The sequence below is a fragment of the Pyxicephalus adspersus genome, chromosome Z (assembly GCF_032062135.1).
Source record: "Pyxicephalus adspersus chromosome Z, UCB_Pads_2.0, whole genome shotgun sequence".
Lineage (NCBI taxonomy): Eukaryota > Metazoa > Chordata > Amphibia > Anura > Pyxicephalidae > Pyxicephalus > Pyxicephalus adspersus.
The window spans coordinates 66,148,660-66,163,548 of NC_092871.1; the positions used below are offsets into that span (position 1 = coordinate 66,148,660).

General features: G+C 41.7%; 2 protein-coding genes across 2 annotated transcripts in view; one reads left to right on the forward strand and one right to left on the reverse strand.

Moving 5' to 3' along the window:
- RALGDS (ral guanine nucleotide dissociation stimulator) overlaps nucleotides 1-14,889 on the reverse strand; it is a 217,691-nt gene that overhangs the window by 197,428 nt on the left and 5,374 nt on the right. The window lies entirely within an intron of this gene.
- The window catches only part of LOC140343338 (ficolin-2-like), a 58,735-nt gene continuing 50,776 nt past the window's right edge, over nucleotides 6,931-14,889 (forward strand). Inside the window, exons 1-2 of the mRNA XM_072429989.1 lie at nucleotides 6,931-7,295; nucleotides 7,426-7,508. Coding sequence (XP_072286090.1) covers nucleotides 7,454-7,508 — 55 coding nt within the window. The 5' untranslated portion in view covers nucleotides 6,931-7,295; nucleotides 7,426-7,453. The remainder of the gene's footprint in view (nucleotides 7,296-7,425; nucleotides 7,509-14,889) is intronic.

Genomic DNA, 14,889 nt, shown 5'->3' on the forward strand with positions numbered 1-14,889 from the left:
TCAAGCTGACCTGTGGGGCACAAATTGCTCATTGCCCAAGGAAACCCTAGCAACCTCTAGAGCAGTGATGGCGAACCTTTTAGAGGCCAAGTGCCCAAACTGCAACCCAAAACCCACTTATTTATCGCAAAGTGCTGGCACGGCAATTTAACCTGAATACTGAGGTTTTAGTTTGGAAAAAACAACTCATACATCAACATCTTTTGTCTTCAAAGAAAAACACAATAACAGGGCTTTTAATGATACAAACAAGTTTTTATTGAAAGGTAAAAGTTTGCATTTGGCATGCTTTTGAACATATATTGTGATTTTTGCTGTTGTATGCATGCTGATTTGTCTAACCTTGTCTTATACTTTGTAAATTTGAGAGCAACACATGCAGCACTCAGGTCATCTGTTAGTCTGTTTCTGGTGTCAGATTTGATATAATTCAAAGCTGAAAACAGCTGCTCACAAGCATATTGTGATTCAAAGGAAGGAAAGCAAACTTTCATTGACTTAAAATTATTTGACAGAGAATTCCACACTTTAAGGATTTCATTTTCAGAACTAACTGTGCTGTCATTTCTCATCCCTTCCATCTTCTCTCGTGTTTCACAGTTTCTGCAGTTTTCGCTCAGATGTTTTGATATCATAAAGCATCCTTTCTGTTGTTTTCCCTACACTTTGTAGTTGTTTGTTCAGTACATTGAAGTGTAGTGTAAAATCTATAAAAAACATGAGGTTGTACACAGAATACATAACCCTTTCCCATTGCGTTCATTCACTCCAAATGACTCTGTCTAGGCCTCTTGGAATGATCTTCAACTATATGTTTTTGCTTTTTTTGCTTTACTAATTTTTGGGTGTTCAAGACTTGGAGTCTACAAAAACACAAAATTAGAAAAAAAATGAAGCACCCAATACAAATCTATCCCTATACCAAAAATAGCTAACACAATTAGTTAACACTAAATAAATAGATATTCCCTGAATCTATACGGCAGGGATTCTCAGCTGGGGTTTCTTTTGAACTTGCTGACCACCAGCGCAAGTTAGCAATGTTCCACTGACCACCAGCTATTGGCCTGCTCTGAAAAAGGCATTTACTCTACACTATTTGTTTTAAACCAAATTTGTTTCAGAAATTTTTATAGTAATAAAGCATCTGAACCACTACAATGTATAAAGATGAACCATCTTTGTGTTGTGATGCATTGCAAAAAAAAGTGAAAATAACATTCTTTATGGCAAATAATTAATGTATTAAAGAGTGGGTTTAGCCAAAAGAGCATTTGCATGCTTGACAGTCACTGAAGCAATGCATTGTGGACCATAATGTAAAAATGCGAAAATTTCTAGAACAATGGTCGCCAACCTTTTTGGACCCACGGACCACTAAATTTACCGACTTTGGACCACGCAGGGAGTCGGGTGTCACTAAAAGGGGTAGAAACCTCCCATATAGTCACATCAAAATGCCAGAACCTGCCCACACTCGCCCTGAGCCTGCGATCTGTACCACCAAAATTTCCTTGCGGACCACCACCATTAACACCGGTCACAGGGAAGCAACTGCAAGGGGGCGGCCCCCGAGCACCGGCAGCTCCGGTAGTTCCTGACGCCCCCTGACTGATCCGCAGGTTGTCGGCCGGCATTAGGCCGGGTCGGCCAGGGGGCGTTAGGCCGGTACAAACTACTGGCTAGGCCGTATCTGGCCTAAAGACCGGAGTTTGCCGACCCCTGGCCTAAATGCATCGATTTGCTTTACATGACCAATATATGGATAAATGATTATCCGTATATCAGAGGTTATATCAGAAATTATTCCCAGTTCAACCCACATTTAGGCTCTGTAGGCCACTGCAAGCCAGACAGAGACCAAAAACTCTCTGGCCTGGGTATATTAAAGGATATCCATACATACAGTATATGTTCTCCCCACTCACTCTTTTAAAATACGTGTCCCTGTAACTCTTGGTTTTTAGAAACCGTTCACAAAGTCTTTGTTTTTTTAGTGTTGTTTTTAAGCATTACAGGTACAAATGTGTAATACAAATCCTACCCTCATTGTTTGCTTTGCTGGCCCTTGTCAGTGGGAGAGAAAGTTGTAAGAAAATTAAAAATATTCAACCACACACGAATAAAATGAGAATATTCCAGTATTTCTGGTAAATGTGGGACTGCCTCTCAATTTAAGAACTTCTATTATCTTGTTCGGTCGCTGGGAGAGGAAGTAAAAACCTAAAAACAGATTCCAAGCCATCCCAGGCTTTAACTTTGACTAAAAGGCATTGCTAGGAGTTCTATTTAAAACCCCAGTAAGTTATATTGCTGTCTATGACCCTGGAGGGAAGATTTCCCCTGAATTCACAGTTCTGATGTGAATTGACCCACCCAGGTAGGTGAATATCTCACATGACCACAGTGATATGAAGAGGTAAACCAAAGATAGTGTTATGTTAGCCATACACTAATCAATATTTTTAGCTGATTAGAGGAAAACATTAAATCGATCAATAAAATGTTTTTATATTCATCGTTTTTAGCTAATATTGGCGTAGAATGACAAATTGATTTGGCATGGGTTTTTTTTTTCCCGTAAACTAAATGTTTTCTTTAATGTAGCTCAGTTATGAATCATGTCGATGGTACATTGAATACATGTAGTCATACATGCCAAGAATCACTCATGACGGAGAAATGTGGAGTTTTGTACTGAGTGTTTAAAGGGTGCCTGCTAAATTGAAAACCCATGCCAGATGCCCTTAAACGCTTACATGACTGTGCCCTTACTGTATTGCACCAGGGGGCCAACTTAACACAGCTATTCACTACCATAGTTTTGTGCTATTCTACATTTTCTTCAGTAGTTCTTAGGGTTTTCTTGCGCTTAATAGAAATAATATTAATTCTGCAAACCTGGAATTTATTTAAAGGTTTGCTCTGGGGTAAAAAAGTTTAGTATGGCTGTCTCAATATGTTGATTTGCATTTCTAGTTTATTAAGCTCTAAGTTGTGCTTCTACACTCCTACCAGGGAGCAAAATATTAGGGAGGCACACAAATATTGTGATTGGTGAAGCAATGTTTCTGTATTGTATATTAAGTTGTAGGGTAGGTAGAGTTCCTATTTAACCTGCATAATGCCCCAACCACAGCAAAATAGTGGAGCAGCCTTTCTCAACTTTATGAACATGGGGGAACCCTTGAAACAACCTTCAGGTTTTAGGGAACCCCTTCTATAATTACTATATCCACAGCCCACAGTATGATAGTGTGGCGGTCAGTGTGATGAATTCCTGTTACATTGCTGGCCATTAGGAAGGATGTCACCCTCATTATGAATATTGGTGTCAGCTAAAATGATCTGAGGAGTGCAAATTAATCATTGCTCAAGGTAACCCTAGCAACATCTGGAAGATCCCTATGGTTCCACAAAACCCTGATTGCCAAACACTGTAGTAGACATTGATCTATTCTGTATACTGAAAAAGCCCAACAAAAGCCAACACTGAACAAATCTATGATTAGTGAAAATTATCATTTTAAAATTAATTTTACAAACCTAAAACCCCATTAGCCTACTTTGGGCAGGGTTCTCTCTTCCTTCTGTATCTGTCTGTCATCGACAACTCCTATTTATTGTACAACGCTGCGTAATATGTTGCCACTATATAAATGCTGTTTAATATTAAATATTGAAAAATTATGATCATAATTGGTTGTAGCTGTGAAGCTGTCTGATGTCTGCTGACTGTTAGGTTGGCAATAACTGACTGCGCCCCCCCCCCCCCCATATTGGCTGAATTCAAAGAAAGAGAACAGATATTTCATCCACCATCTTGCTTCTATTTGCTGTTTGTATTTACTCACCATCCTGACTGCTAATAAAATTTGCCTGTCCAATTTTTGGCTTAGTTGGGCATTAAACGGTCAATCTACCTAGATCAAATTGAGGACCAGTCTGTATCTGCAATCCTGCCATGTAGTCTCCCCTATTTTGCTGCTGAACAACCAGGGCTGTGGAGTCGGTAGATAAATCCTTCGACTCGGACCCCTCAGTTTCTGGTACCCCCGACTCCTCTGTATTTAATATGCCAATGTATTTTCACTGTTGATTGAAGGAAGGCAACATACCGTGTTTCCCCGATTTTAGGACATCCCCATTAAGTAAGCCACCCCCGATTTTTAAAAAAATAATTAAAATAAGACACTCACCCGTTTATAAGACAGCTCGAGATATCTGATCCTGCGTGTGTGTCCTTTATGCTGGCTGCAGCGTGTGTGTCTCTGATGCTGGCTGCAGGGCGTGTCTATTCCTGAGCCAAACTGAAAGTAAAAAGCCTGCACACGATTCTGAACAAGGAAGCAAGCTGCTGATCCCTGCACTAACGGAGATCCCTGCAGTTAATTACGGGTAAGTGATCAGAAGGGGACAATGGAGTCAATGGAATAGAGTGATCAGAAGGGGACAATCATTTCATAGTGATCAGAAGAGGACAATCATTTCATAGTGATCAGAAGGGGACAATCATTTCATAGTGATCAGAAGGGGACAGTCATTGCATAGAGTGATCAGAAGGGGACAATCATTGCATAGAGTGATCAGAAGGGGATAATCAATGGCATAGAGTGATCAGAAGAGGATAATCAATGGCATAGAGTGATCAGAAGGGGACAGTCAATGGCATAGAGTGATCAGAAGGGGATAATCAATGGCATAGAGTGATCAGAAGGGGACAGTTATTGCATAGAGTGATCAGAAGGGGACAATCAATGGCATAGAGTGATCAGAAGGGGACAATCAATGGCATAGAGTGATCAGAAGGGGAATTTGAACGGCACATGAGTGATCAGAAGGGGAATATGAGCGGCACATGAGTGATCAGAAGGGGACAATCAATGGAACATGAGTGATCATGAGTGACTTTCAACAATAAATGTGTACTGTAGTCTTCTTCATGGAAAAATAAGACATCCCCTGAAAATAAGACCCAGGGCATATTTTAGCATTTTAAAAAATATAAGAGAGTGCCTTATAATCGGGGAAACAGGGTACACGCCATTTACCCACAGAACTACTGGCTAGGAAGCTGACCCTCTACTGTATTGGCCAGTTTAAACAAAAGACAAAAAAATGAAAACAACAAGGTTTTATTTATTGTTTTTATCAAAAGTAGTAGCGTAGCATGCATAAAAATCAGGAACAGGAACTTTACCAGTTTAAAAATATGAACAAATTTTTGGGTAGTAAAAAAAAAACAAACAAAGCTTAACTACATGAACAAAAACAAAAGCTGGAAAACCTCATACAGTTTATATATTAAACTTGGAATATAGTTGTAGATTAGAATAGCTGTTAAATGCAATCCAAAACTAACTCAATGTAGTGTTGTTCTAAGAAACAGAATTGCTTCTGCCAGATCCTCTTTCATAGAAGCTCCTAAATCTGACTTGATTATTTTTAGAGCTGAAAATAGTTTTTCAACACTGACTTGGGTGGGTGGCATTGCTCTTACGGTTCTAGCCACATCACTAATAATCTCGGGATAAACAAAGATGGCTTTTTCTACAGTCAGTTTCAATGAGCAATCATACTTTTCTACTTCTTTTAATTCTTTAAAAAAAGGCCTACTGGAATCTCTTTATTTGGATACTTTTTGGATGTTTATCTTTCCCGCATATGTGACATCGATTTACTGTTGAAAGTTCCATTTTGTCAAAATAAGATTTAAAGTCTAATTCCACTAAGTTACCAGTGCTCATCGCTTCATCCAGTGGTGGTGTTTCAGGTAGTAATCCCTTCGTGCGAACTGCTACATCATAGAGGGCCTTTTTTGCAGTATCAGTCTGGTCATCGCTCAACAAAATTTGGCTCATTGGATCAATATAAATAGCAGCTAACAAGATTTGATTATCCAGTAAGAGATTCCCTCTTTTCTTCATTAAAGATACAATGCCATCAGCTAATAACCCTCCAATTTTGTTCTGGAAATATATCAAGCTCTTCCACTTCAAGAAGAAATTACCAGGTGTTAAATCTTCAGATAGAAAGTAGATTTTCCAGAGCTTTTACTTGTGTCCACTGGCTTTCAGTTAATAAAATATTTTCATTGTCCAGTTCATCAATAAAGTCTTTTAGTTCAAGCAAATGCTTTTACCATCAAATAAGTGGTTCCTCAGCATGTTGTTTGATCCAAAATGGCTCCTTGTCCTGCACGTCTTTTCAAAATGGCATCTGTTTTAGGAGCCCTGGCTGCAACAGTTACTTGCCTCAATTTGGCACTTAACTAACTTCCTAGTATTAGGTGGTGTGCAAAATGATGTTAAAGTTCAGCCCTGGATGGGAGCATATAGGGAGAGTGCAGACAGGACACCTGAACACACATCAGGCCATAGCACTCACCTACACCTTCATCATTACACTTGTTTACACTCAAATGAACTGGTTAAACACATTATATCTGAAATAAAATGAAAAAACCTTTTGTAATGTACATAATCCAGATTACAATAATTGTGAATGTCAGGTTGTATAAAAGCTCAGTGGAACTTCACACTAGTAGAACTACAACTATGCACTGGGCTTTATGACTATTATTTGTGAAATAGGACATTTGAACTTGCTGTATTTTTTTTTTTATTAGATTTTAAATTTATCAGGAGTCGGTACATTTTTATCGACTCTGACTCCAGGTACCCAAAATTGTCTCTGACTCCTTGACTCCGACTCCACAGCCCTGTGTACAACAGCCAACATTCCCTGTAAAATAGAAAAGAAGAGGGAAGACGGAAATCATGTTATAATGGCATAGCGGCAGGTGGGCAACATTTTTTGTGCTGCCGTCCTCAAACCAGTCAATGTGATTAAAAAGATAAATGAATGAAAATGAATATAAGAGGCAGAAATCAAAGCAGATTATCAAAGCACGGAGTAAGGGGCCCCACTTAGCAGGCCGCATTATGGCGCTTATCCTCAGTCAAATTGCATGTTTACCTGAATGCCTAATATTAGAAGATTTGACATGGCCTCAGTGGGAGACCCTGTAATGGGAGTTGTGGCGTGCCAAGTCACCTGACAGAGCTGGCAATTCAAATTAAGTGATGAATGAAATGCTGGGAATCCTTTACTGGTACAGGCAGGATCTCCACCAGCGTTCCCATGGTGACTGCTAGATTAACTGAGGCTGTCTGTGTTCCTTCCATGCAGCTATTGTGAGCCGGGAGCCAGGAGGAGAACGAGTGGGGGTGGGGATTAGGCCGCTCATTCCACACAAGAAAATACCTCTAAACTACTAATTATACCACCTTATGGTTTGTATGCAGGAAAAAAAAAAAAAAAAAAATTTTTGTAAGCATTTTATTTTATTTTTTTAGGTAAAAATGGCAAACGCTGTTATAATTATTGCCGTGTCAATTTAAATTTTGTTTTTTATGTTTGCAGCTAATGCACTGACTGTTCATCATGCAACATGGCCTCCTTCCTTGGAAGTCAAATGATGACCACACATCCTTTCTATGTGATTGGTAATCTAAACTCTTCTCTAGACCGGTTAATGCTGTTTTCATTTATTGTATGAATTTTTTTCGATTTACTTGAATTTTTTTGGTGGACTGGTTTCATACAATGGTTAGTTTGGCAGTTTTTTGAATGGATGGCAGCTTGTGGTTCATCACTTTTTTTTGTATTGTTTAAATCAAGGGAAGATTCAGAATGGCTGTTACTGCAAGCATGGCTGAGGTGGTTACTACCAAAAAATATTTATCTTTTGACTGAACAGGTTCATTATCCTTTATTTAACAGACAGTAGAAGATGGCAGTATTGCTGTGTTTTCATTTTATTTGGATGCTATATGCATTGCCTAGGGACAATGTGCCACCAATGGAGCCTCCATAGTTTTGGTGGCACTTGCAAACTCTTATCAACCCTGCTGCATAGGGAATTGCATTTGCAAGCAGATTTTACAAGTGGTTTTAGTTCTTAAAAAAAGGTGAAAAAAAAAGGAACTATTTGGCTGCTCGCAAATGCTTGAAAAAATGTAGTAGTGACTGCCTGTAACTACTCCCCAACACCAAGGAACTTTTTAGAGCTGCAGTATGAAACTGCACGGCTAACAGTTCCTGGCTGCACAGTATAATGCTGCTGCATGGCAAGGAGAGGCAAATTGCATTGTGGCAACATTTGCACATGGCTGTGGCTGCGGTGAAGCTCTTCAGACCACAACTGCTGTGGACAAGCCTAGCATGTTGTGTATGTGAACTGCACTGCAATCGACTGCAGCTGCATGCAAAAAGGGGTCTCAACCAGGGGTGTAGTCGTAAAAAAAGAAGAAGGGCACAGTACAATCTATGACCCACCCCACTACACCGCTGCCTATGTGTCATCTAGAGGGGAAGAAACTTTCCCCAGAGTGACGTCATGATACCAGAACCTGCACACACTCCTATTGCAGGTCTGAGCCTGGGGTGGGAGAGTGGGTGGGTTGTGTTCAAAAGGACAACCTGCCCACCGCCCTTAGGCTGCAATTCCATACAGGAGACATAGTCCGCGGCTCTGGCCGGTACAACCCCCCCCCCCCCAGCGGGGTCCCATTCCTGCTAACCAAATCGATTTTGAAAAAACAAACACTAAAAAAAATTAAGGGTAAGTCTGCTTGAATTGGATAATTCAGTGTTTGGTAAATTGTGAAGGGTTGAACCACTGTTGCCAGTCCCTGGTATCTCCCAGGGACACTTGGTTCTTGGAGATCACATTATGAGGGGCCCCAGGTTTGCACACCTGCTGTGACCATTCTGATGAGTTCCTTCCATCCCTGCTGGATATTGTTTATTTATTTTATCATATGGAGAATGGAAAAGGAAGAGTTGGAACACGCCAAGGTGGCCAAGGTCACCCCATACCGCAGGATGTCACACTTGGAGAGACAGGGCCAGAAGGGGGAGCTATGGCTTGCAGAGGTGGTGTGAGCTATGAGAAGGGCCAAGGCACAGAGTCCAAGCAGTAACCAGGTTTATTCCAGGACTTCTAGTGGTGAGCATGTTGTGCTGCTGGTTACTTCCAGGTTGCGATCAAGGGGCACACCAAGGTGGCCAGGATGATGCCCAGTATAAAATCACTAGGAAAGAGAACTGTCAAAGAAGGCCGGGGTGAGGCAGGCAGCAAGCAAGGAAGGCCAGGAACAAGCCAGGGATCAGAATCAAGAACCAGAAATCCAGGAAATAGACATCGGTAACACGGGGGCCACTGCAGACATAGGGAATCACAGGAGTCACTGGAAGCAACAAGAGACACAGGGATACTGCAGACACAGAGGAACACTAGAACAGCACAAGGGAACAGGCAGGGAAACATCAGACTGGTCAATAAGGGGTTAACACAGGAGCTGGACAGGGGAAGCACTGAATTCAACAGCAGCTGTAGAGGAAATGCTCAACAAAGATAAGGGGCTTGGCACTAGTGGAGATATGATAAAGCTAAGTGCTGTGTCTGAGCTAGCTAATAAGCCAGGGATGGCCCATTTGCAGCCCCGCCCTTGGCAGATCTGGTAGTGTCTCCGCTATGGGTGGTGCCAAAGAAAGAGTCAGAACAAAGTCTGACCTATTCACCATCAGTCTCATGGGGGTTGGTAAATGATGCTATTGCGTCTGGGCTCTGTTTATTGTCTTATAACTCATTCCATGAGGCTATTATGTGGGTTCAGTGCCTAGGGAGGGGGGTGTTGATAGCTAAGATGGACATTGAGGTCGCCTTTTAGTTGTTGCCGGTACACCCAGAGAGTTTAAGGCTGTTGGGGTTGTGAGACAGTGATTGGAAAAGCAGTAGAAAATCGTTATATTTCGCCTAGGTCTCTTTCATATACATGTACTAGGCTACAGGAAGTGGATATCTCAAGTAGAAAATGCTGGGTGAGATATCAGAAATCCAGGAAAGATGGGTTGCCTTAGCAAAACATTGTTTGCTGAGGACTTTGGTAAATGGTGTTGTCGGGTCTGGATTTTTATGGAATGATGAGCGGGTTGGTAGTGGGGCTCTTCATTCCCTTCCTGTCCAAAACAGGTTTCTTATATAGCTCTCAGCCAGGTGATGGAGATCAGCTAATTCCTGGGGGGGGGACTGGTTGAACAGACTGTCTTTCACCATTGCTGCCGAAGCCTGCTAAAATGACAAAAAGGACACTGCAAGTTTACTTTGAGTTGTGTCGTGTGGCTGGTAGTAGGCTACCCGTATAGAAAGGGTGATCTTGTGTTTAGTTAGTGCTCAGCCGAGCAGGAATTAATTTTGTGTTTTTGCCTGTATGTAAAGGCGTTATATTTTGCTTGTGGATGAAAATAAAGAAAACAGGCAAATCTCTGTGTGAACTGTGCCGTTGTATCACTGTCTCTGACTGCTGTGCCTACCACTATTGAGCTGACCCCCCCAAAGGGTGTACATGCAATGAGGAATTTTTTGTTGACAGGTGTTTGCCTATCGGCTGTTCCATATCTTGCATGTTTTGAAAAATTTCTGTTTGGAGTGGGCCATGTGAGGGGGGAAGTAGAGTCTCTGATTCACTACCTTGATATTTTTTTATGAATTGTGCCATCGAAAAGCAGGGTTTTGTTAGCGTATGCCAAAGCGTTTTGAGGTGCCCCTTGTGATGCATAATATGGAGGGCCAGAGCACAATCATCATTTTTCTGGGGATTGTGATTGATTTTGTTGCTGTGAAGTGCAGGCTGCCAGAGGATAAGTTGGTGGATGTGTGGTGAGAGGTGCAGGAGGCTGTGGGGTGGCACAAGATGCAGGTGTGGGTGGTGCAATCCCCATTTGGGCAAGCTCAATTTGACAAATTGTGCTCATGGAGCGTGTTTTCAGCAAGTAGTTGGCAGTGGCAACTTTTGGCAACTCTAAATTAAGGAGCTTCGGGAGGACTTGCGGGTTTGGAATTGGTTTACAGAATCACATAATGGTCAGTCATGGTGGTGGGAGGGTCCCATTACCAGTTTTGATTTTGACCTGTTTATGGATGTGGCTGGTGCGAGCAGGTATGGAGTGTATTTCTGGGGGCGGTGGAGCACAGGCTTATGGCTGCTTTTACTGTGACTATCTAGGGATGGTGCAGGCTGTCATTAGATTCTTGACCTAGTCGGGGCCAGTGATGCAGTTATTGTATCTGGTGCTACTGTGTTTGCAGTTAATATGGTAGTGGAACATATACTAGGTGTGGCTAATTCCATTGCTGATGCTGTCTTGATTTCAGTGGGATAAGTTTGTGGGGTTGGCCCCTGAGGTGGAGCTGGATTGTGTTCCTTGCAACTCCAGGTTATTGCTGATTCCCCTGAAGTCATTGCTGGATTGATACAGAAGAGACTCAGTGAGGCGACATGGTTTGCACTATGAGCATCAGTTGGACGGCTCCGCTCGTCTGAAAAGCGGGTTGGTCTTGTGCTGACTGTGTGAGTATTGTATCAAGGGCTTTTTCTGTGTCTTCAGTGAATGGAAGGATAGCCGGTTTGGCTTTTTCATTTAAATTGAGGGGCTTGCAGGATGTCACAAAAGAGTCTATAGTGCTGCAAATGTTAGGAGGCTATATATAAGTGGGAAGGTTCAGGATTTGAGGCGTCCAGTTATGTTTTCCTTAATGATTGACTTGTTGGGTTGTTTGGAGGGTGAAAATTGAGTTACAAAGTCTGTTTTTTTAGGGCGGCATTTGTAGTGGCCTTTTTTGAAGCTCTTCGGATGGAGGAATTGATTAGCCCTAATAGTAACCCGATGGGTTGGTTGTTTGTTGAGGAGGTAAGTTGTGAGGACAGAGGGGCTGCGGTTGTTTATCAGGAGGTCAAAGATAGACCAGCATGGTTGTGGTTTTCCTTTTCTCGTTTTCCAGTGTTTACTAGTTTTCAAGAAATGTTTGGCAGATGTTCAGGATTGGGGCGACCACAGAGGCTGTCTGTTGAGGTTTGGAATCCCATCGTTACTGATTATATGTGTGTCACCATTTAGCCTGAAGAACCATGGAGGGGCTGGGGTGTGAATTTTCATTTTGTGTGGGGGGGGGAGGGAGTGGGGGAGTCAACGTGTATGTAAGTTTGAGGGCTGTTGGCGTTTGTTCTGATTTATTTTTTTTTTGTTTTTTAAGGTGTGGCTGGCTACCTCATTTGGATTGTGGGACATTCCTATGTCTATTAGGGGGCGAGAAGAGTAGATGTGTTACCCAACGGATGGCAGCTAGGATTGTTCAGGGAGGTGGGGTCCTTGAGGTAAATAGGCATGCCTGGAGTTGAGTGCTGCCAGAAATACATCGGTTTGCTCAGCTGGACAGGCTTCCAGATGTGGTGGTAATCCATGCAAGAGGTAACGATTTGGGATTGAGGTTCATGCGGGACCTCATACATAACATCAAGTGGTATTTTGTTGTGGATGCGAGTGGGTTTCCTGATTATGGTAGTGGTTTGGTCAGACATGGTGCCAAGAAGGGAAGTGGAGAAGAGTCCGCGTGGGGATGATATCGGCACCTGAGTAAAGCTGCGTACACACTTCCAATTTTTGTCGTTGGAAAGGATCTTTCACGATCCTTTCCAACGACAAGGGTGTGCACGATGCATGAACGATGCTGTACATACAGCACCGTTCATGCTCTATGGAGAGGGGAGGGGGAGAGCGACGGAGCGGCACCCTGCTGCGCGCTCTCCCCTTCCCTTTCATTAGGATCGGCTGTCGTCCATCGTCCGTGGATCCGGCAGGTCGGTCGNCCGGACGATGGACGACACCGACTGTACACACGGCAGATTTTCGCCCGATAATTGGCCGATGCCGATTATCGGGCGATAAAAATCTGACGTGTGTACGTAGCTTAAGGGTATGGTAACTGGGGGCAAAAATTATCAATCCTGGGCAGACTCAAGTGGCAGAAATGTATTGTTTTGTTGGTGGTAAAGCCTTCCAGTAGCTGCAACCAGGGAGTAATGTGGTGTAATGTGTGGTAAAGTAATTGGTTGTGCAAACAAATGTTGAGTAATATATATATATATATATATATATATATATATATATATATATATATATATTCTTTGTGTTATTTGGTTAAATTATTTTGGAATGTGCCTGTCTCAAATCCGGGAGGTCCAGGCTAAGCATATGATGAGAACACACAAAGCTGGAGATTACCTACTGCCAATACAGAATAAGCACTAGGTCAGGAGGTACAGACTGCTGACGTTAAAGCGAACCTGTAGATTTTCATTGCCATGAAAAATGCAGTACTAATTGTACTAAAAACAAAAGGATTTGGCAGACAATGATGGTAAAAGCAGGAATGGTTTAAAGAGCCTGTTCACCAATGCTAGAAGTCTAGCTAGCAAACAAGATAGGGGAGTTGGAAGCCTTAATGAGTGAGGAGAATTATGGCTTAGTTGGTATTGCAGAATCCTGGCTTTGTTCTTCGCATGACTGGGCTGTCAATATTCCTGGGTATACTCTCTTTCGAGAAGGCAGAGTCAAACTAAAGGGTGGTGGTGTCTGTCTGTATGTGAGAAGTGATCTCAAAGTGAATGTGAAAGAAGAAATTGCGGAGGAAACAAGCGATGAGGTTGAGGCATTATAGGGGGAGTTGAATGTGGGGTTGAAGAACACACAATTCATAATTGGAGTCTGCTATAGGCCCCCCAGGGCTAAGAAAGAAATAGAAAATCAACTACTAGCACAGATAGAAAAAGCAGCAAAAAGTGGAAGTGTTTAATCATGGGAGATTTCAACTACCCTGACATTGACTGGAGTAATGGCACTACAGGAACAGCAATAGGAAGGAAATTTGTGAATTTATTACAAGATAATTTTATGGTACAGTTTATAGAAGCCCCAACTAGAAATGATACTCTGCTGGACCTAGTTCTTTCTAACAATGCAGAACTTATAACACGTGCAAAAGAGAATCTGGGTAGCAGTGACCATAATATGATTTCATTTAATGTAAGCTGTACACAGGAAGAAAAAACAGGAAAGATAAAAACATTTAATTTTAGGAGAGCAAATGTTCCATTATTAAGGGCGGCTCTCTGTGACTTGGACTGGGAGACAATATTGTCCTCAAGGAACACAGAAAAGAAATGGGAATGTTTCAAGTCTGTTCTACAAAAGAAAACTGAAAAATATATTCCAATGGGTAATACATTTAAAAGGCTAAAATTTAAACCTATGTAGCTCCCAGCTGATGTTAAAAAAGTCAATGAGGAACAAGAAAAGGGCATTCCAAAAATATAAAAATGAAGGATCACCTTCATCATTTGAAACCTATAAAGAATATAACAAAAGATGTAAAAAAGAGGATAAAATGTGCTAAACTTTAAAATGAATGACAGATTGCAAAGGAAAGTAAGGCAAACCCCCAAAATGTTTTCAAATATATCAATAGCAAAAAGATCAGATCTGAGCATGTAGGCCCCCTAAAGGATGTCACTGGGTTGGTAAACACTTTTTTTTAGCTCTGTGTACACGAAGGAAAAGGGCAGAGCTCAAGTCCAAATTCATAATAGCAATGTCACTGCCTTAAATGAGAAACATTATTGGCTCAGAATTGATATGACTGAGAAACAGCTGGGAAAATTTAAGGTTGACAAAGCACCAGGACCTGATGGATTACATCTACGTGTCCTCAAAGAGCTGAGCTTGGTTATTTCAAAGCCATTATTTCTAATTTTTAGAGACTCTTTAGTCACTGGCAAGGTACCGATGGATTGGCCTGGAAGGCCAATGTGGTTCCTATCTTCAAAAAGAGAGCAAAGACATTGCCAGGTAACTACAGACCCGTTAGTTTAACGTCCATAGTTGAAAAGGTCTTAGAGAGTTTTGATAAAGAACCACATGGGGGAGTTTCTGCTAGGAAAATCATAATATAAGTGATGGTCAGCATGGCTTCAAGAAAGACAGAAG